A 22,599-nucleotide genomic window follows, 5' to 3' on the forward strand; every position below is an offset into this window, starting at 1 on the left:
TCGCAAAAGAATGACATTAAATGAACCAGAAATATGTTTTTCGAGCCTTTTTCTTTTAACTAGTTAGAAAAATATGTGTTTTTTTATTATTCTAAAAGCTAAAAACACAAATAAACTGCTGGTTGTTTAAGGTGGCAACAGATGGCAGATATTTACCTAAAATAATAGGTTGTGTTTTATTAAAAAGTAATGTAATATTTTGCAGTCAGACTTTGCCTTTCAAATCTAAAGAGCAAAATGGATCTTAAGATTTGAAAGGTTGCAATTAGCTCAGTATAAACAACCCAAAACCATTTTTAATGTGTCTTTGGGATCCCAGTCCTGTCCATGCTTTAACCAACTTTACTTTTTGATTTAAAGAGCAGTTGAAGAATCTGGAAGTGGTTAAGCAGAACTTCAACATGATGCTGCCACTACCCTGTTTGAGAGCTTCTCTAGGATTGTTATGTTTGAAACCCTCAGAAATCACCAAGGCTAATGCGGATTATAAACTGGTGTCACTGGATCGTAATGGTGCTGATGAAGAAAGGAGCCTCTGCTCTGAAATAAGTAACCTCAAGCTCATGTGCTGTGCATTACAGCTGTCGAATAGCAGTAAAGCACAGGTGTGGCAGCATTATGCCAAGGGTTTGTTTTGCTTAATTTGTAGCTGATGTACTTTTTCAGTGACAATAATCCAAAAATTAGAGGGCATGTATGTATATATATTTGATGGTTTATGTAAAATTTTGTTAAATTTCAGACATCTAAAAAATATGCACCGAAATGTTAAAAGATAATTAATAAGCTGTTCTGTTGCATCAACAACCAATCAAGATTATTTATCAAATAAATAATTAAAAGCCCAAAATTAACTTGAAAGTCATTGCTATGTTGACCAGAACTATTTTTCTGACCTGTTTAAAAAAAAAAAAAAAAAAAAAAAAAGACTACAAATGATTTATTCTGGAGAAATTCCATAATCCTTTGTTATGCTTCCCCTCTTCTCATTAATGACTTATATTTGTTTTGTGTCCTCCGCAGGTTTAATCTCAATTAAAGATTTAATTAGTGGCAGAGAAGCTCAGCAGATACTGTAGGTCACCAGGGATGCCAGACATACATGGGTTAGTGTTGCTCACAATGATACCAAAAACTAAAACAGGAATGAACAGAGTTGAAAAAGAAGAAGAAACTGTAACTTACAGTGTTGGCACTACTCTTAGAACTCTGCGCATGCAAAACAGACAAAGAAAGACAAGAAAATACGCAAAAAAGAGATAAAACAGAGAGGAAACCAAAGATTAAATATAGAAATGAGAGAAATAAAAAGGTTCTTTAAATTATAAAATCAAGTTGTTAATTCAAACGATTAGAGCAACGTTTAAATAAAGATTAAAATGCTGTGTTAGGTCAAAAGTTAAATATATGACGTTACTGATGAGAGGAAGAAACCACATGTTCTTGGACGTTTAATTGATTCACAAATATATTAATATGAAATTAATATTTAATTCTTAAACTTTTAGCATTTTATTGTTTATGAACAAACAACCATAAAACTACAGGACGAGACACATTTTCACGTAATTCCACAAATATCTGAAAGATAAAGAGCTGCAGTTCTCTTTACTACCACATGTGGGCAGAGAAAAACCACTTACGGAGGGGGAGGTGGCAGCTGACAGGAGAGGAAGGATGCCTCCACAGGCAATGATAATGTTGTCCACCATCTGAGAAATGAGGTGGATGGTGTTGTGGACAAAGATGATGTTTTCATTGCTGTTAACGAAATCCATCACTGACTTGGTGGAATGGCTGGAACAAAATAAAAGAGGGGAAATTAGGGCAGAAAGGTAACATAGTGATGCACCTGAGAGGGAAAAAGTGCTGCTGACCTAATTTTGCGCAGCAGACACACACAGCTCACGTGGGTCTACTCACCTTCTCCACACATGCACGTCCGTCTCCAGTGCAAAGAGCAGGTCGGTGAGCAACCTCTGGTGCATCGGGGACCACTTGAATTCTGGGATGCGGAACATGGTGGTGCGCGGGCCGGGGCTGAATTGACGCCTCTGCTCTTCTGTCATGGGCATTCCCCGGAAACCCAGGTCAACCCGCAGATCCCGCTCCAGCTGGGCTGCGGTACGGCCATGCAAGGCCTACAAAGGAAAGGACAACTCAAAGGTTAACAGTGCATTTTTCACTCATGCCTTTACATAAATATAAGTTGGAACAGTTCATGCTATGACTCATGGCTACAGATAAGCCAGTGTCTACTTTTACTTCCAAACAGGTTTCACCTCTTCAGATAACTGAGCACATTAAAGAAGTTTGCTTGTAAAGATCGGTTCGATCTTTTCATATTTACAAGATAAAAATTATTCATAAACAGTTCATTAATACCAAGTAGAAGTGAACAGACAATCATCATCCGTCTCAAACAAAAAAGATGCTTTATATTCAGGGTAAAAAGATCACACAGCAAACTGAGGTCAAATTAAAAAAAAAAAATTTCTTCAAGGTTTTTCCAAATCCTACTGTATACTAATTATGTATCCCTACTAATGCCTGGATAATGTCTGTAGTAGCTTGGAGAGAAACTTTGTGGTTTTTGTAGTTATGATTAAGGTACTGAATGTGCATAGATACTTAAACACTTGTCAGATTAGGAGAAAACATCTCCTGGCATGGACTCCACATTTAATCTCATTTCAATAAATTCAGAGCTTTAAAGACGTATTTTGAAGTGTACTTGGAACCTCCATTGACTCGGACTACACAGTTGACCAACACCGTTACCTTTAGATGACATGAAATTGATTGTGATGTTGAGAAGCAACTTTAGAACAAGATGGCTAAGACTGGTGCTGGAAATCGCTAAGCAACAGATTCCCTGTCCACAGGTTGGATGTTTGGAGGAGCCAAGCTGAGGCTTTTAAACCAAACAATTACTTAGCAACTGTGAAGCATGGTGGTGACAGCATCAAGCTGAGGGCTAGGGTAGTTACCTCAAAATTCTTAAGGGCAGATTATACTTCAGCAACCGCACACATCAAATGTCGCTTGGGTCTGGTCGCGATCAGTTTTGCTGGTATGCTTCTGCACTGTCGGTCTGGAATTTCTAGGGACAACAGCAGTTTCCCGCAAAAGCGCAAGGAAGAGCCTATTCTAGAACCGGTGAGAACTTCGGCGGCGCCGGTGGTAGTGTTTATCTTCCAAAACAACGATGGCACGTCTGCAAGATATCACGGTCACGGAGATGGATCTAGAGGTACTAGACATCCAAGAGGAACAGGTTCTGTTAATGGAGTTGGCAAAAACCCCAAATAACCTTTCGTCGTAGTTGTCCATTGTAGTTGTTCCTCGGTTTTTAAAAATGGCGCGTCCCAGCACCGAATCAAGAAGGAAGACCACACAGACAGCCGAAAAGGCATACCAAGGACCAATCACAGCTGCTTTTAGTCTGCACACTTGTGGTTGAGGTCTGCGCGGGTTTGCAACCGTCAGGATTTTTTTGAGAAGCGCGACGACGGTTGCAGAACCTCTGCGCGAGGGCAGTGGTCGCTCACAGAGACAGATTTGACGGTTGCAGAGGCTATGCAAAAGAAGCATAACTTGGCCTTTAGACTTTGCTTTGAATCCTCAGATAGAAACTAGACTTGGTGTAAAAATAAGATAAAGATTGTTAACAAATACAAAACTAGTGGAACCATCAGTTTTTGTTTTTTTTATAAATTTGTTTAATAAGTCTGATCGATTCCTGAAAACTAATTCATCTAAATAAAATCCCAGCTTTTCTAGAAGTAGAAAAGCAAACAAAATGCAGCTGGATTTGTTCAAAATCTTTGATTAATTCAAAAAGTCCTTACTAGAATACTGATTGGGGCGTATACCGGTACACCCTATTTTTCAGACTATAAGCCGCTACTTTTTCCCCACGCTTTAAACCTTACGGCTTATAAGAATATGCGGCTTTTCTGTGGATTTTTCCTAACCGCCAGAGGGGGAAGTCAAAGTTAGAAATGAAAGAATAAGGGGCTAATTTTCATTTAGCACAAGAACATGCTAGCAGCAGGCACAGCGGAGAACAACTGTCCAAAATGTACACATTTTGAAATTTATTTGCCGCATTAAAGCTGCTGAACCAATGAAGAGACTGGGCTAAACTCCTGTAGAGCTGAAATAAAGAGCTGACAAAGCCTCATCTTTCAGTAGAAGCTTTAACTGCTGCGAGCCAACAAGCTAACGGGAGCTAGCATTGTTCTTTGTCCCTACTCCAGGGTCTACATGTAGAGCTCCCCCTACAGGTATGGTGGGAGACAGTTCAGTATACATCGGGCTTATAAAGGAGCATTTGCAGTTTTTTGATGGCTGCGGCTTAAAGTGAGGTGTGCTCTATAATCTGGAAAATACGGTAGATAGTTTTAAACTCTGACATCTGGATCAGTGAACTATTTCACAATCAGCTAAAACATGTGGAATCAATCCACTTTTTAAAAATGTATTAAAGTATAACCATATAATTATTAAACCATGAGACATGAGGGTTTAAGAGCATCATCAAGGGGCCCAGATCCACTTTATCTTAGACATTCAAGTCTAAGGTTTGGTATTTTCACAGAATCATCAGGAGTTTTTGGGAGTTTAAACCCACCTGGGTGGTTGCTGTAGTTTGGATTTTCTTTGTGTCCTTGTCTTTCCCATCATCTGACCTCTCTGTATCAGAAGTGGTACTGGCCGTGTCTCCCCCGGTCTTCAGCCCCACAGTCTCCCCCTCTGGCCCGGATGCACCCTCCCCCTCAGGGAATTCTGGCCTGGTCGTCCCTTGGAGCTGGTTCTGACTCTCGGCTTCGGCGATAGAGCTGATGTCAGCTAGAGGACTCTGGATTTTAAACGGTCCGTCCTCGGGGAGTTCCCCGGAGGAGTGGCTTTGGGTTTGTGTTAAATCAGAGTCACAGCTGGTCATGTGGGCCAGCAGGCTGAGGTCATCGCTGGCGCTGGTGGTAGAGTGAGCGGGGACAGTGCCTGATGGAGCAGGTTGGTCTGGACTTGGAAGGACGAGGGGATCTGTGGATGCCAGAGCTGGAAGCAGCTTCTCATCCACCTGAATCAGATAAAAGAGGGGTAACATTATAAATTTTACTTTAGGGGAGGATGGAGTTCAATAAAAAGTATTTCGATGAATCATAGGGAGCAGCAATGATACCCTACCTTGCTGAAAAGAAAGCCATTGTTGCTTGGAACGCTGTCCTTCTCATCAGCCAACGTGATGAGAGGACCCATGTTCCCATCATCCTCCATGTTGACTCCAGAAAGCCCCAAGCTTGGTCCAATTCTGACCCCAGAGCCCACCGTCTCGTCTTTCGGTGCCAGGTTCCCATTAAGGTTTGGAACAACAGAGCAATAAGAACTGTCCAGGAGAGAATCCACCTCTACAAGAGGTCCGTTTTCTATTCCTACCACACCCCCACTGCCACTCACACTCACACTCCCACTTAGCCCCTCAGGAGACAGGTCCAGATCATCCAGCTTCACCTCAGTGGCTTCTACTTTTTCAGCTTTAATGTCCACCAGGAGGTCATGGACCTCCACTCTCACCCCAGGACCAGCAGTCTGCTCCCCAGGTGTCAGAGCTTCCCCGTTCGGGCGCTTCACTGAACCCTCGGCGAGAAGGTTGCGAGAGTCCCCACCTGCCCCTTCGCCATACTCGGCTTCGCTCTCTGGGGTTTGCGTCTGAGAGTTGTCATCTATCTCCAGATTCCCGTTGACGACAGGAGCTGGCGTGGCTGAGAGACCAGAGATTGTGGAGACGGAGCCTTTCTTTCCTTTCTTCATGTTTTCCTCCTCCTGACGCTGGTACTCTTCATACATCTTAGCCAGGTACTCTTTATGAGCTTCATAGGTCACCTGTGGGAGACGGTGGGACATAAATGGTAAGGTGATCAGAAAATGTGTGCCGACAGCAGCTTCCCTCCTCATCTACAGCTACCTGCAACTATGACCTATAAATCATCAGGGTCAGAGCACAAATAAAACAGGGACTCCAGAGCAAAACAGCAGTGCTTTAAAGTTTATGTGCCCTTCAATTAAAAACAGGAAAAAAATCAACTGCAAGTAAAAAAAAATTGAAATTGAAAAACATAAATAAAAACTATAAAAAACTAAAACCATGACATTGATTTTGAATATATATGCATGTGTACACACACAAAAATTAATCAAACTCTATGTTTAAATCAATATTTTATTTTCTAGATGATCATTTAATAAATTTGTATTATTACTTTTTCAGTTTTGTGTTATTTTAATTTCTAGTGTGAATTTGTCATTTTCTTTATTGGATGGGTATGTAAACTTTCTAGAGCAACTGTACACTGAGAAAAAAGAAAGATAAAAAGAACAAATTTAAAAAAAGAGGATCCAATTATTACTATTATTAGAAAAAACACAGAAAATATCTAAGCACATATTATCATAGCTAGAGATTCATGCGCTTATGTTTCTCTTTTTCATTTCGAAACCCTTATTTCCCTTTTTTTTTTTTTTTTATCAAAACATCTCAAGCCTTTCTGTAGGTCTTGTGCCCGCTTTTTCACTCTGTGTTTTTGCTCTTTGCAACCAATTGCAAATGTGTTTTCTCATTTGGAAATGAGTGTTTGGAGCAGGCGAATCGTGTACTTGAGCTCCCATCTTCAAAAAAGAAGATGATCATCTACTTATGGTCAAAAAGGGAGGACATATGTTCCACTAATAGCTCTCGAAAAACGACCATGTTCTGTCAAACCGGGCTGTTAATTACGGAAGCGTATTACATTCACCAGAAGAAAAATAGAAATTGGTTTGTTTTGTTCAATTAATGACATTTTTATAAGAATAAATAAAAACATTTGGTTTTTCAGAATAAGCAAGATAATGTAAAACATATAAATCAAACGTCCCTGTGTTTCTGAATTAATGAGCAAAGTAGACAAGCTATTAATATCACATCACATGTCATAACCAAGAGACAAAGATTCTCTGAAGGAAAGGCGTCACTTGCATAGATTTCTGCCGGTTTGTAGTTACTATTGGTAATCTTAATGTTTTTCAGAAACAAGAACATTTCAATGATGAAAGAAAGTACTTCTAGCTCAGTGACATAAAGTTAAGCCGTTTTTTTTGTGTCAGAGTAACAGCTATACGTTTTTTTTTTTCTTTTACTGTTATAACTATATGTATTCGACATTATAGGATATGAATCTGTCTCTCTACAGGACCTTCAGATGGTATTTATTGCAAACTGCAAAAGAAAAGCTAGTCTAATTCAGTTCTGCACACTATTTTAGTTGGCCAAAAAACAATGAAGACTAAAATGTGATTTTTTGCACACATACCTTTGAATGCGCAATGGAGAGGGTATCAACCCACACTCTCCATCCCCCCCATTCGTATTTGATGGCATGGTAGAGAAGGATCCTAAAGATGTTGTACACCATTTCAGTGATCTTCTGCTCATCTGGGTTCTTAGGATTGATATATCCGAGAGAGAACATCCAGTCCTGCCACACTGAGCACTGCAACAGGCAGCTGATGACCAAAAACACACACATGAGCAGCTGATCAATGTAAAAAATGATCAGTTGTTAAAACAGGAATAAATGGAAGTGGAATAAATGTATAAATGAGCATCTGCTTTTTTTTTACCGTCTGTTTTCGCGGCTGTTACTAAACAGTTTAATCATGTCGGAAAGGAAGAGTCTTCGGACTTCCATCAGTTCAGCGCTTGGTGAGGAGTTCTTTAACAATGTAGCCACTACTTTCAGAATCACTGCATGAAACAAGAAAGCATCAATAATGACAGAAGAGGGAAAGAAAATTGCGAGGAAGAAAACAGAGCCGATTTCCAATCCAGGCTTGTTTGTTCACATTACCAAAGAGAAACAAATGACAGACTGAAGCCACAGAGGAGTGTTTTGCCACTTACTGGGATTCTGGATCTTGACAGTGGAGTCTGGCTCAGGGTGGGGTTTATGGACCACCTGGGTGCAAACCTGCTCAGTCAGAATCTGCATTTACAGAAATTTAGGGGACACCATTTAAACAGCATGCAAATCATTTCTATTGTGATATTTTTACAAAGATAAATGTAAATCTGTAGGGAAATGCAGAGAAAGGAGACGTTTTCCCACAATTTCCTACCTCATACAGCGTGTTGTAGGTGGTAATTGAAACGGTGTTGGTGTGCATCATCAGCCTTTCTCCCAGCAGTGTGAACAGACTGTGCGTGTGCATGATCTCCACCTTCCTCCTGGAGGGGAAAAGAAACAACAATCCATATTATTTAGGACCAGTGTGATAATTAGAACTGACCCTGATTGCCACTGAGCAAACAACATATTAGTATAATCTGGGCTGACAACCAGGAAACAACACTGATGTGTTTGATAACAAAAGCCTTAGAAATGAAAAGAGCACACCAGAGGCAGTCTGTATAAATATATATATATATATATATATATATATATATATATATATATATATATATATATATATCATGTTAAATTGCTTATAAAATACTGAAAAGTAGCCCTGCAAAATATTCTGTTTTCTTTTAAAGCTTAAATTAAAACAAATCGATTATTACACTTTTAACAACCTAAAACCTTAAATATTTTTCTTTCCTTTCTTTCTGTTGTATCTACAAAATAGTAAAAAAAAAAAAAAAGATACTATCTGGCTTGAGACAGTATTTTCACACTAACAAGGTGCCTTTCAAAGAGGTGTTAATTGAGATGGTGTTCAGAGGCTGTTCATCTACTAACAACAATGCCTTTTTTTTCCCCTTCAAATTTTCCATATTCCAACCTTGTGCAGCTTTCTCATGTTTCTTGACTTAATTTAAACTTATTATAAACATTGTAAGATTTAGATGCTGTGACAGGTCTTCAGCAAAGAGGGCCAAAAATAATAGCAATACGCTTTTTGTTGCAGGTATACTTTTTAATGCTAGTCAGTCTAAAGAAAAATCCTAGAGATTCCACTTAAAGGTATAGCAGAGGATTTTCGCAATTTTTTGAAAAGACCCACCCTCCCTACCTTAAAATAAAAATGCACATGCATAACTATTAAACGCATGCAAGAGCGTGCACGAGCCCATTTCTCCTCGTGCATGCTCTGTTTAAAAGTTGCTGTTTGCATTGCTCATACAAGCTTACTTTCCAAAAGGTTTGCAATTTTTCCAATATGGCAGACTCACCACTGGTAAGTGAAAATGGAGACGAGCACGTAGAACGACTTTATGTAAACATATCAGCAGAATGATTGACAATTAGGAGGAGCACTTATTTTGATGATCCACCCGGAAAAAGAACATTCTCCACTATGTCATTTAACATTCAGTTGTAGTGTACCCAATCTGACTAAAGCCAGTAGCATTATAAATGTAAAGCTGGCACTTTTGATGTTACACTGCTTAAATTTATTACAGTTATCCTCACCTACCACTTTAAGGGGTGAATTGTAGTTACTATTTGCTATACATTACAAATTCTTAGATATTATGTTAACTAACTGTGGAGATGCTTTTTTAGTTATGCAGATGTAACGCTAAAGTGGGCCACTAGTTTTTTTTTTTTTTTTATACAAAAGTATGCAAATTGCAATAAGATGTGTGATGGGAACAGATTTCAAGTGGGTGGAGGAGTAATTTGTGTCGGGCTCAGGTGCAGTGTGGTGGCCCTCCCTCATCTCATACAGCGAGAGGTGTCCGGGTCACATGGGATGACTAAATCCCCCAGCATTCTTAGCCCCTCATCAAGATTTCCCCTTCCTCCGAGTGCACGCTGTCACAATGATTCTTTCTGCCCGGACATGATGACAAGGATGAGATCTCCACACAAACATGAACAAATAGATCTTGGAAAGCTCACTGGAGAGTGTGATGCTGGACATTAGTAGTTATTTTATAGATTGGCTGTGAAAGTCTAACAGTTTCTCTGCATTAATGCATCATTTTAAAGAACATTTTATTTCTTCTTTCAAATTAGCTGGAGCTATTGATAATCTGCATATTTACAAATTTAAATTCCACTGACCTCAACCCTCTTTAGTTTAAATATTATTGTGGGGCGAAAACTCAAGTCTAGCTACTCCCCTTATAAGTAAAGGAAACTGTACATTATTATAATGAGTTACCAAGACAGCTGCTCAAGCTGGAAGTGATTAAGAGTTTGCCATTTTCAGCACCTAAAAGGAAGGCAGAGTACATAAAAAAACTGCTTTCCTTTTTTAGTTTATCAACGTCTCTCACTGCACTGCAAAAAAATAATCTAAGTAAGTAATTGTTTCTTAAAATAAGTGTATTTTTTCTTTAATTAAGGAGTTAAGCGAGACACTTTGCCAATTGAAGAAGACAGTTATTTAAATAAGAAAACAAACAATAGCATTTTCTCATTTCAAGTGCATATTATTTATTTATCTTATTTTATGAGTAAAACATACATATCAAACAAACATATCATTCCATTGGCAAATCATATAATTTACCTTCTTAAGCTAAGGCTAAATACACTTAAAGCTATTACGATGCCGTCTGCAAATATCTTCAGTATAGGATGCTAAAGACAGTTTAAAATGAAAACTAGATTAAACAAATACAACTCCAGAATCACTTTGTCTTTGTTTCAGTACAACTGATCTAAATGTAAATGGTCCCCTTTTCAACTAACATTCATCCATTCAATTTACATCACACTTATCCCAAGCGGGGTTGCGATGGGAGCCGTCTACGGGACAGAGACGGGGTACACCCTGGACAGGTCTCCAGTCCATCGCATTGCAGCACAGAGACAAACAGGATAAACAAACTTGCACACACACTCACACCTAAGGAGAATTCAGAGAAGCCAATTAACCTAACAGTCATGTTTTAGGACTGGAGGAAGCCAGGGTACCTGGAGAAAATGCACACATGCTCAGGGAGAACATGTAAACTCCATGCAGAAAGACCCAGTACCGGGAATCGAATCCAGAACCCAGCAAGGCAGCAGTGCTACTAGTGCGCCACTGAGCAGCCCCCAACTAGCATTGTAATCTATTTTTCTATTTATCATCAATAGTAAAATGACCAGAAATATATATTTTCAATGCTGCTCTTATAATTACATTATTAAAGAGAAACTGAATGTGAAAATTTTTAGAAAAAGCTAAATTTAACTCAAAAATCTGGTTGATGCAACCTTGTCTTAAAATATTCGTGGTTGTTAACTACTGGGCATAAAAAGATTAGAAGAAAGAAGAAGAAAGTAGGCACTTACTTGTGGCCGAGGTGCTTAAGGAAGTAGCCTAGGACCTTGAGGGCCTGAACCCGTATACTTTCACTCTTAGAGGCTAGGAGTTTGCAGATCACCCTGAAATGAAAATATGTACATGGGGATAAAACTCTATAACACAAATGCAGAGTAAGAAAAATAGATAATAATAATAAAAAAAAAAACTTTAATGATGTTGTTTTATGCGGTTACTATTAAATGTAAGCTTTTTAGGACCTTTTGCTCCATATCTCATGAAACAATATGCATCTAGAATTCTGCTCCTGTGTAAAAGGCTTTTTCACAATTTTAACCAATTTCAAAACATTTAGACTTAGAGATTGCTTTAAATCATACTTAACGATCTGTCATATCTGCATTTTGTTTACAAAACATACACAAAAATATGCTGTGAGATAATGTCAATCCTTACGGTACATTGGCATAAAAAAAATTTCAGTTTGAATCTATTTTACATGCTCGTGTCTAAGAGAGTCTGCTTTGTGATATGGTACATCTAAATGTTGCTAAATGCTAAGCTAAATGCTTTTAACAAGCACAGAAAAACAACATAAATCCTTTTAAGGGTGTTAGTTAAACCTAAAGATATCCTCCCAGACTGATTGTTGCACATCCATTATTAATATTTGGAAATAACTAAATCAAATGCTTTACTTTTGCCCAATGCACAGAACACCCGGGTTGTAAATACAGAAAAAAAACATTTTTACTTGAGAGGGATGTTCATCAAAGGGGTGTACAAAGGGGACACATAAGAAGGCAGCACAGCTTGCATTAGCTCTCAAGCAATAAGAGTTACTGTAGCAACCGAGAAGGCATCCAAGTGAAGTTATGCATTGGGAAAATTACCCACACAGTTGGCCGGGGTCTGTCTTCAAGTAATCAGAAGGCTCTGTTCTCTTAAGTATTATTACTCAGCATGCAAAGATGAGTCTGATTACATAGTGATGTTAATGTTGCTGCACAAATCCACCACAGGAGAACACAACATGCCTTCTGATCAGCAGACATGTCATACCAACAGGAAACATTGAGAATGGTGCTTAATTCTAAAGTTATACACCTTATGAAAAAGGTAAAACATCTTTTTTTTCCTGACAACCTAAACTTAAATTAGCCTACTTCATTTTATAGGTAAGTTGGACACATTTAAAATATGTATATTTGCTAAATGTAGGGACAATATGTGAGAGCTTTTAATATACTATGATTAGTATCACGTAATTCTCAGATGACCAACTTAGGAAAACATAGGTGATGTGATAACTTTGTATGTTTTTGATGTATTTATTCATATTATTTGAATTATATGGATGCATTTTAAGGAAGCACCTAAAACACACTGACGTCATGTGCAACAATGTGAAAATCATTAAAGAAAGGGATCAACCCAAATATTAGAAAAGAGAAAATAAAAGACCTAAAAGAAAATAAGGACCTACAAAGGGTCGGTTTTATCCGTAGTAAAGTTCATAGATTTCTGAAACTTCGCCTGTTTAAACAATTACACAGCAGTATAAACAGTATAGGAATGCCCAGTAATAGTGATTCTTAAAAAGGAGACAGGCTTTGAGTCCTAGAAATGAGCATGCTTTTGTATAAAACATGAAGTGAATAAAAGCGATGGACCTTGTGAACAAGCTTTCTATTTCCATGTGTAGCACCATAAGAGCTGAAAGACCACTCAGAGAGGAGGAATAGAACATTTCTCTCAAAGCAACAAGAAAAAATAGCGTTAAAGTCAGCAATTTAAGTTTAAGCCTTTAAGTTTTGTCTTTGTTGTGTCTGTCCATCATAACTACTGTAGCTTTTGGAGGGAAAGAGGTAAAGCTTAAAAAGTCCAGTTCAACATACCAACTGTAAAGTACGGCGGTGGCAGTATTGTGCTGTGGAGGTGTTTCGCCTTAGTAAGAACAAAATGGATAAAAATAGCAATGTGTGGAACTATAGAAGATAAATGTGGCTTCCGAATCAAAAGTAGCTCCAAAGTGTCCCAACGTTTTAGGAAGACTAATTATGGGCTGACAAGACTGAGTTCCACTATTTTGGGAGGAATGAGCAGGAGTTATGATAAACTACTAAGATAAGCTTCTTTAATGATGACAAAATGTCTGTCTTTAAAGATTATTACAAGAAAATCCTAAAGAATCTCAATCTGTCATTATTATTAACATTTATCAGTTAGAAAAAGGCTAGGTATCCAAGGAGACCTAAAAGAGGAAATTTTTAATTAGCTATAACATCAGACTGTGAGACCAATTGGGTGTTTTGTACATCCTAAAATTATAGTTTCAACTATGCTATAACTAGTAAAAGTTTAAGGTTGTGTGAATGTAAATTAAACAGATGTAATTCTTAGAGCAGGAGCAGAGCTTTGTCTATGAACATGCATGAGTGGGCTGCAATCACCTGATGCCATTTCTCTGGTCAAAAGCAGGGATCATGGATGCCGGGTGCTCAGACATAAGAGCCACCAGCAGCTGGAGCACATCGTGGATATTTTCATCCTGCGTAAGAAAAAGAAAGCAAGGTGAACAGGTGAGACGGCAGCGGAGGAGTAGGAGGGGAACAAAAGGAAAAGGCCCGGAGGCTAGAGATGAATAGAAGGCTAGGAGGACAAAGAGAGAGATGCAGGGGTGGACACGGAGGGGGGAATTGCGGAGGAGCAGGTGGTATTTCAGAGCAAGAATAGATATAATTGTTACAGAGGAGTACATTCTGTTCAGTCCATTGTTGCGGCAGTTTTTTATGCTGTCACCGTACTGAAGCTGACTCACTCTCACTTATTTAAGTGGACCATAACTCCAGCCCCCAGACTATAGCGCATACTTTGCCACCAGCTTCACTCAGGCTCTCGCCATCCTCCCTCTTTGTCCCGCTTTCTTTACTATTTTAATAAAGAGGATAAAGAACTGAACCTCATGCATGGTCAGCAAATAGTTGAGGATGCTCTGCAGCTCGTCCTCCTTCACGCCCCGGTCCTGGAAGAAAAAAAAATAAAATAGATTTACAAATACGCCTCATTGATCTTCATTATTTTTTTTTACTTCTTATTAACCTCAGATGACTCAACATAGAAGAAGGAACAAACACTAATTCGTGCACACTAAAGCTACCATGCTCCATTGACATTGCTCATCTTTAATGCTATTTTCCACATATTTCAGATTAAGAAGCAAACTGCCCGGGAGGAGAAACAACAGAGAACATCAAAGACGTAAAGTGATTTCCCACAGCTTAAACTATGCCATGAAGATAATCACATTTTCCCCCTCTACCTTCAGTATGAGTTGTTTGAGGAAGAGGAGCATGAAGGCTCTAAGCGAGATGATCTCCTTCTGGGACGGCCGCGGTCCATCTGAGCAAAAACATACAGGTAGAAATAAAGATTAGCAAAACATTTTCACAGATCGATAATGGCACGCTAAACATGTCCGCAACTCAGTCTGAGTGAGCCCTTCTGTTTACTGACAGTTTTATGAGGCTTCCTCGAGAGCTGGGGAAAAGAAAAAAACATTCACATGAGCTCACTTTCTCTTCATCAGAACTGTAAATCACTGTCATTAACTCCACAAGCTATTTGGCAATCTGGATATTTTATGCTTGTGCTAATTTAACTTATTACAGTGATGCCAAAGTCATTTGCAAAAAAATTGTGATTGATGGTCAGAGTGATCCAAAGCAAACAAGCTGCAGAATCCACTGTGTCTAATTTGTTGCTCTGGCACTGCATCCATTTTTATAGAAGCATAATAACATTAAGAAAGGAATTGTTGCTGCAACTTTAATCAACTATATTAAAGCCAGTGAATCCCAGAAAATGATGTTTTTTCTTTTTAGCTTTCATCCTTGCCTTGAAGGTGGTACAATATATAAATATTAGCAACATGGTTAAAGAATTTAAAAGGAGATATTGATATTCACATCTCGGTGAATAGAGGCAGACAGAGTATGCATTTTCAAATGTCCTAAAGTTTTTGGAAACTAAAAAAAAACTTTCATATAATTTCTTGACTTTACAGACACTGAAATATTAAACTACCATTGTATGTGATTGTTTGGGATGTTATTGTCTTTACTGTTCAAATACTGCAGATAATAATTAGTGGCATCATTTTCATTCCTTCAAACTGTATTTATCTGATATTTATATTATGAATTAATTTAGTTTATAAAAGGTTTGAGAGGATTTTTTTTGAAGGACTATGTTTTTGAAAATGGACTAACTTCCAGAACACTGTTTGCATTATATATACACATTTTGCATTTAAGATGAAAAAAGATTTTTTTGTCTGTCAATATGCTCTATCCAGAACGTAAAGTTTTAGCTCAACCTGGTTGAATTTCGTAAAAAGTCTTCTTTAAGGAACCTTTGGCTATCTGATTAATAATCAATAAATAAATATAATAGACATGTTATTAGATTTGGAAAATAGCTGTTAGTTTTAGCCCTAATTGACATAAAAGAGTATTTGCGGAAAAGCTGGTGATGATTGAAAAGCACACATTTTTTAGATCTACAGCTTTCGATCCTTTGGAGCATGCAGTTGTTTGTCCCCCCAATATCGACCTTTGTAAATGTAATTTATTCCCATATATGTAGTATGTCATTTTGATTTGTATCTATTATTTTTAGTTTCCAGGGTGGACTTGATGCTTAAAGATCAATTAACAGCTATTAATAAACCTGTATAAGGAAGCCACAGTGCCTTGCTCTTTAATAGTTGAGACTTCAGATTTAGCAGCTCTAAACAATGTAAGAACGAGAATGAGAGAAAATGAATCAAATTAATATTCCAATGCCTTTTTCATATTGATCAAAATAAATAAAAGGGCCCAAATCAGCAGCTGTATTTGATTTAGTCATTATAATTTGCATTTATACTATCTTACACAGCCTACTAATTAAGTACAGCATGAAATGTTTTGGTAAATATCAGCTTTGATAGATGTTTACGTTTAAAAATTAAAGGGTTTAAGGTTTAAAAACACTTTTTTCCAAAAAACTACAACATTTACATCAGTAATAGTCATTTTTAGGCCACACATTATACATCATCCTGAACGAATAAAAAAATGCAAGTCAACAAAAGATGTCAAACCTACATGATTTAATATTTTTTCACACTTCATAGTGAACTGTTATCAATATTATGTCAGATTGGGTGTATTTTCAAGATTTTTGCAGCTCTCCTCATTTATCACTTCCGTATGCCATTAGAGAAAAAAAATGCCATTAAAAACAAAGTATTTCTTTGCTCAATGAAACACACCATACCCTCCTTCAAAATAAAAAATCTCGATTGACTGAAGCTGAAGGAAATGTAAAAACTAAGGAAAACAAAAAAGAGAGGAGTGTCTCTGGGCGTTTGTCTGCCATGCTTTGGTGCCCTTGAATTATACGAGTGCGTCTAGTCGTCTGAGCCCGTTCACCCGTTCTTCACTAAGCCAAAAACATGACACTGAGGCCCTCCTTTGTTATCCATCATCCTCACCTGTCAATGGGCTGCTCATTTGGGCTGAAAATGATGACAGGGAACATCCATCATTGTTTATAAAACAAATATATTCCTGGTTTTAGGGTCTTACATACATTACAATCTATATAAGATTTAAACTGACTTAAATAGGATCCAAGGGGTAAAGTTAAAAACTGTGTTTTACTTCTATAAATGAATGTTCCTGATTTTCATCAGACAACAGTTTTTAGGCATATTTGCTAAACAAAATTGGATTTTCTTTACTTATAAACCAAAATGAGATTTCAAAAAGGTCAAATAATTGGTTATTATTCGTATATAAGTTACGAGGCTTTCCAAGAGGGTATAACTACATAAGACAAAACAAACTGAAAACCATTAACATTGATAGATACGTAAACTGTTTGTCAAGTAATTTAGTAGTCCATTAACTTGGTAATCCATTATGTGTAATTGGAGTACACAGACTCTAACATGTGTCGTTAGGTGAAAGAACAACCCACTCACAGCAGTAAGCATTATGGCGAAATGGTGAAAAATTTAAGGAGCCTTTGTGTCTGAGGTGAAAACCTTTTTCGCCAGTGAATATCTTCTATCCAGATGCCCTCGAGTGACATAGTTTTTAGCTTTACCTTGTTTGAATAGTGTATTAGAGCACCTTTTGCTATCAAATTATAAGTCATTTCATCTAAAAAATATTCGACAGATTAATCCATTACTAAACTATCATTAGTTGCAGCCCTAGTTGAAGGCATTGGTTTAAGCACCATCCTCTGCACCATTAGCCCCCAGCTGTATGCAGCTTTATTTTTCACGAGTGCTTACACATTGCACAACACTGCTAGAAGCACACTCATTACTTTCTAACTATCTAAATGAGCAAAAGAAAACTAATCTGGATGCAACTGACAGTTGTTTTTTGGAGTTTGTGCTACCCCTGCAACACAGCGGTGTCCTCTACAGAAAGCCATATTACCCAGAACAAAAATCTTAACCTTTGGGCATAAAATGCAGTAAAGGTTCATACAAGAGACTGGCAATGCAGAGCCTCTCAGGTATTATAGCCTCTCATATATTCCATCCAATTTTTTGTTTGTGCACTATTGACATTGCACACTTTAATTCTATCATGCATCCTGTAAACATTTAAGATTCACATAAACAATTGTGGATGTACGTCTACAAAATTAGGAAAGTGGTGTGTGTGAGACTACTGCATAGTAAAAATAAGCAATACACAAACTGCTTTTTTCTGCTACATTTTTCCTGCAATAAACTGGAAAGAAATGCAATTACCATATAGACTGAATTCTGACCTATTTGTAAGAATCAAAGCAATGTCACTACAGAAGGCCTAAGGTTTCCTTTTTTATTACAGCGCATTTGTCTTTTTATAGCCGGAAGGAGGATTTGAATTATTTGCCAAGTAAAGGGGGGAAAAAAGTGCAAATTAATTTTGTTGTCTCATGAAAGAAGTAAAGCCAAAGGAAACTGAAAAAAACAGCAATACAGAAAAAATTTTCATGTCCAACTTGGAATCAACCTCTTTCCCTCAGACTGACACTAAGATGAATCAATTTTTATCCACAAAGCCTGTGGTGAGATCAAACATTTTCCTATTACTATGTAAATTAGTGCGTATCACCCTCTTACAGTACAGTCAAGTGTATGTGCATGTGGTCTGTCAAACCATAACTAGCACATTTTGGCTTTGAATGGCAGTAAGTATGTGTCTGAGGCTAATTGCTGCTGTGCTGCTATCAGCGCTCCTTTATGGGGCTGAATCCCAGCAGTCAAACGGCAATATCACCAAACAAAAAAGGGATCCAGACAGTCACTTGATTAGAAATTCCAAACGCTCCCTTGGATCTGCCCATCAAATTTGTCTGTTACCATGGTGACCTTGGATGCGTACTCACAGTCAGCAGCAGGTCTGAGGCGAAGAAGAGGTTGATTAAAGTGAGGGCGTACTCTGACCTTTTTTGATGCTGCAGTTCATGGCAACAGAAACTGTTAAAACTGTCTTTTTCAGTTTTTTTTAACAGTACAAAAAGCAGACGCACTGTTTTCACAGTAAGGGTACGTTAACAATTCACAATGTAGAAAATGGACCAGGATTCAGAGGGACATTTGTTCATCTGAAGAGAGAAAACTTGATGTTTTCATTTATAAAAAAGACAGAAGCCTCATCTATTCCTGAAAATAATTTCATTATTCTAAGACACACTAAATCATTTCTAAAATTTCTCTATAGATGGCGGTTGCCCAGGAAGGAGACAACCATCTTTTCATGCCCGCCTGCCTATGGAATTCAGTTAATGATGCTGCAAGAACATAAATCTGTTATTCATTGAAAAGAGCTCAGCTGGGCTCCACCACAAGGAACCTGCTGCAAAATTAAGCAGTGGGGTCAACTCACAAATCTCTGAGGGACTAAAATGCTTGAGAATATGGTACCTTTCTAGATTCCAGTACGCTCCAAGGAAAATGTTCTCACATATCTTCGTTTCTCTTTTAGTGGACGGAGTTGAGTGTTTGGCTGTTAATGCCAGTGACTCATGTGACCTTAATGGCCCTGTTTTTGGCCTTAATGGCTCCATTAGTGTGATTATTATTACTACGATTTATAAGCCTGATACTTTAAACTACTGTTCTTAAGTTAAGAATCCTTTTGGAAAAAAGTGCTCTCGGAAACAAGGCTAGTTAATCAGGCTCGTTGGCTTCTAACAACTTTGTTTTTCTTTTGTTGCTCTTTTAAAAATTCTGACTGACTTGGAGTAATTATTTTTTCATACTTATACAACATGACTTTTAAATCCATTGTGGACTCAAGGTCTCTGAATATTTTCTAAGAGATATCATTTCTGTACTTGGGTCCTAGACATATGCCTGCTTCCTGTGTCTTTTTTTCTGCACAGGACTAATACAAAGAGTCCATTTATAATTAACTAGCCAATCGACCGTTACTGCTGAAGCACTATTCTCTGAATCTTGTCTTATAAGTGATCTATAATCTGTCTACTGCTTAAAAGGTAACCTAAGGTGAACAAAATGGAGCAGATTCTTTTGTCCTGCATCTTCCCTTTTCTGTATAACTTTGTTTATTTCCAATCAGCTGAGAACGCTTTTTTCTTTCAGAGCATCACATTTGTGCAATTCTATACTACCACAATATCTCAATTCATTACTTAAAAAAATAAAGAAATATCTCCACGAGAAATACAACATGAAGATATCTGTGTTCCTTTATTCTTTGCACACATTTATCAATTCAAGCGCCAATAAAAACCTGCTGGGATTTCAATTGAACTTGTTTATATGTTCATGGATGTATACCGTTTTTGTTTTGTTTTCACAAATTAAAAGAAAGATTTGCGATTATGTAAATTAAGCAGATAAAACAAATAAAAAATACTGCAAACTCCTGCATTTCCATGTGTTTCAAACTTATAGATGGTGAAAGGAAGGAACCATGTTAATGTCAGTGGCTTCTTTAGAATCTTTTAAAATGGTCTTTGTATGAAAAAGAAAAACATATTGCAAGCTATTTTCAAATTCATGAGCCTTTCCAACTTTTCTTTGAACCAGAAAAATATAAATCAAACCCCTCAGACCCCCACCATGGACTGTTTTTCCTGTTGCTCCCTGGGAAAAAAGGCTTTTTAGCATCCGCTGGAGGACCTGCAAACTCTGCAACAGCTTTTTCCCAGCTGCCATCAGTGTTGAAACTCTAATCTAGACTCTGCATCACACTTGCAACATAATATTTGCACTACCAATATGGCAGATTTTTTTTTTTATTATTATAATACCTTTAAATAGAACACAACTCAATGTTCCGCTGCAATCTGCAACATATTTATAGATTTTTTACTGCACTGCACATTTCCATATCAATCCATTTTGCACCATGACTTTTAACTGGTTTCCTTTTGTCCCAGACTGTTTACATTCTTAATCACTGCTGCACTTTATAAATGGTAATGTTTATTTCACTGTCGTAAGCTGTATGCCTCAAAATTTAGTTTTGTATACACTCTGTATACAGTGGAGGAGGAAGGGATGGATTTGTTTTGTCAAATACCAATGTTATATTCTCAAAGCTGTAAAGCTGAAATTTGATTCAAAACCGTTGTTCCAATCACAGCATGAAGGGGAAAGTTTGCTCAACTTAGCTATGAACAAGTCACAGAATTGGGTCTACTGCTCTCTGTATTTACTTTATAGACTGTCTGCTGCATAAATTTGTTTAATGAATCAATTTGAATGTCATACGTATCACTGCTGTGCTGCCATTTCAATTTAGTGAAGCAGAAGAACATGGCAATTACAGGTGGTAAACATGCATGGAAACCATTCAAGTAAAAACATCAACGTGGAATACAAATTGTCTCTTTCCAGTTCAGGTTTGAAATGGGATCATTTTTACTGCTTGTTTCCACTTTGGATCCATGTAAGCATTCATCATAGCTGGTGGATGCGAGTCATCATCTCTCCTAAAGATTTAAGGCCAACCGCTTCCTCTATCTATGCTAAATACCTCAGGATAAAAAGATTGGTTTAAAATCCAGGGTGAAATCCAGCATTATTAAGGTTTTTAATGTTTGTAATCTTATTAAAAAAACTATTAAGCTCTGAGAATTTACTTAAAGTTACAAATAACAATACTTATGGGGCTCTCCTTTAAAGCATCCTTTAGCCTCAATGAAACAAACAACAGCCACTTAATTAAAAAAGACAAATATAGATCAGTTTTAACAATTAGAAGAAGCATTAGAGAAATCTGTTGATAAATCTATCATGTTCTATAAATAGATCTGTTTATAGAAAATAATCAGGGTGAGATAATTTCAGATTCTGAAATGTGACACAATCAAATGTGGTGAAGATTTACCAAAAATGAAACTGAAATGGCCTTTTAATTAGGAAAATCTGGAGCAGCAATCATTGGCTGGTTTCATTCACCTGGAAGAAGAAATTTGTTCTAACGCTCCTAACAAAAGGAATGCATTTGGAGAATTTGTAATTAAACCACTCTAAATAACTTTCAACCTTCATTAAATGTTTTCCTAACTTTTTCTGATTATACCTCGACTTTCAACTAGTTGAATGACACCTCTGTCATGGCCCGAGGGTCTGTATCACTTTCACAGACACTAAGCATCGTTGAGGAGGGTGGCAGTAACACAGCATACGTCACCTCATCCTTTTCCTATTTGTTATACGTGGAAATCAATGCGAAGTTTCCCTCAGAGATTGTCTACGTGTGCAAATTATCCAGGGATGATATTCAGACAATGTGGCATCTTCCTGCTTGGATCTAGAATCATTTTTATCTGTTTTAAAGCTCTAAACTCGTCAGCACATTAGTTGCTCATGAGTTGACTCGGGGGGATACTGGAATACTGTGCAAAACCCAAGTTAAACTTTTTTTTTAAAACATCCTCAACAGTTGTGCCACAGTTAGAATGATTACCTCTCCGCTATTCCTCTTTCACACAGCCACAGAAAACAGAAAAAGAGTTCAATCGAAATGCAGGCAACCAGGAATTCAGGATTTTACCATTTTATCTCATGGGAAATGCTGTCTTCTAGCCTGGGTGCCAGTCCGAACTTAGTCCCGCCCACAAGGTTTGAGTTCGGGGAAGTTCGGTCTGGCTCTGCTTCATAGTAGCGCGAGTATTAAAGCCCACTGTCAGGCGATCCAATCAAATTGTCAGGGCGGGCTTTATACGATGATGGACAGATGATCAAGAGTAACGTTATCAACCCCGTCACCAAAGCGCGTTTGGGTTACAACAACAATGGCTGCCGCTGGAGAGTTGAGG

General features: G+C 37.7%; 1 protein-coding gene across 3 annotated transcripts in view; it reads right to left on the reverse strand.

Moving 5' to 3' along the window:
• The window catches only part of LOC107088131 (neurobeachin-like), a 142,538-nt gene that overhangs the window by 38,090 nt on the left and 81,849 nt on the right, over nt 1-22,599 (reverse strand). For all 3 annotated transcript variants that reach the window (XM_015380081.1, XM_015380080.1, XM_015380079.1), the window contains exons 14-26: nt 14,570-14,649; nt 14,210-14,272; nt 13,701-13,798; nt 11,277-11,369; nt 8,161-8,269; nt 7,946-8,027; nt 7,666-7,789; nt 7,356-7,548; nt 5,194-5,889; nt 4,637-5,086; nt 1,924-2,141; nt 1,644-1,797; nt 1,186-1,209 (exon numbers count right to left, since the gene is read on the reverse strand). In XM_015380081.1, coding sequence (XP_015235567.1) covers nt 1,186-1,209; nt 1,644-1,797; nt 1,924-2,141; nt 4,637-5,086; nt 5,194-5,889; nt 7,356-7,548; nt 7,666-7,789; nt 7,946-8,027; nt 8,161-8,269; nt 11,277-11,369; nt 13,701-13,798; nt 14,210-14,272; nt 14,570-14,649 — 2,384 coding nt within the window. The remainder of the gene's footprint in view (nt 1-1,185; nt 1,210-1,643; nt 1,798-1,923; nt 2,142-4,636; nt 5,087-5,193; nt 5,890-7,355; nt 7,549-7,665; nt 7,790-7,945; nt 8,028-8,160; nt 8,270-11,276; nt 11,370-13,700; nt 13,799-14,209; nt 14,273-14,569; nt 14,650-22,599) is intronic.

The sequence above is a fragment of the Cyprinodon variegatus genome, unplaced genomic scaffold (assembly GCF_000732505.1).
Source record: "Cyprinodon variegatus isolate N-32 unplaced genomic scaffold, C_variegatus-1.0 Scaffold207, whole genome shotgun sequence".
Taxonomy (NCBI): Eukaryota; Metazoa; Chordata; class Actinopteri; order Cyprinodontiformes; family Cyprinodontidae; genus Cyprinodon; species Cyprinodon variegatus.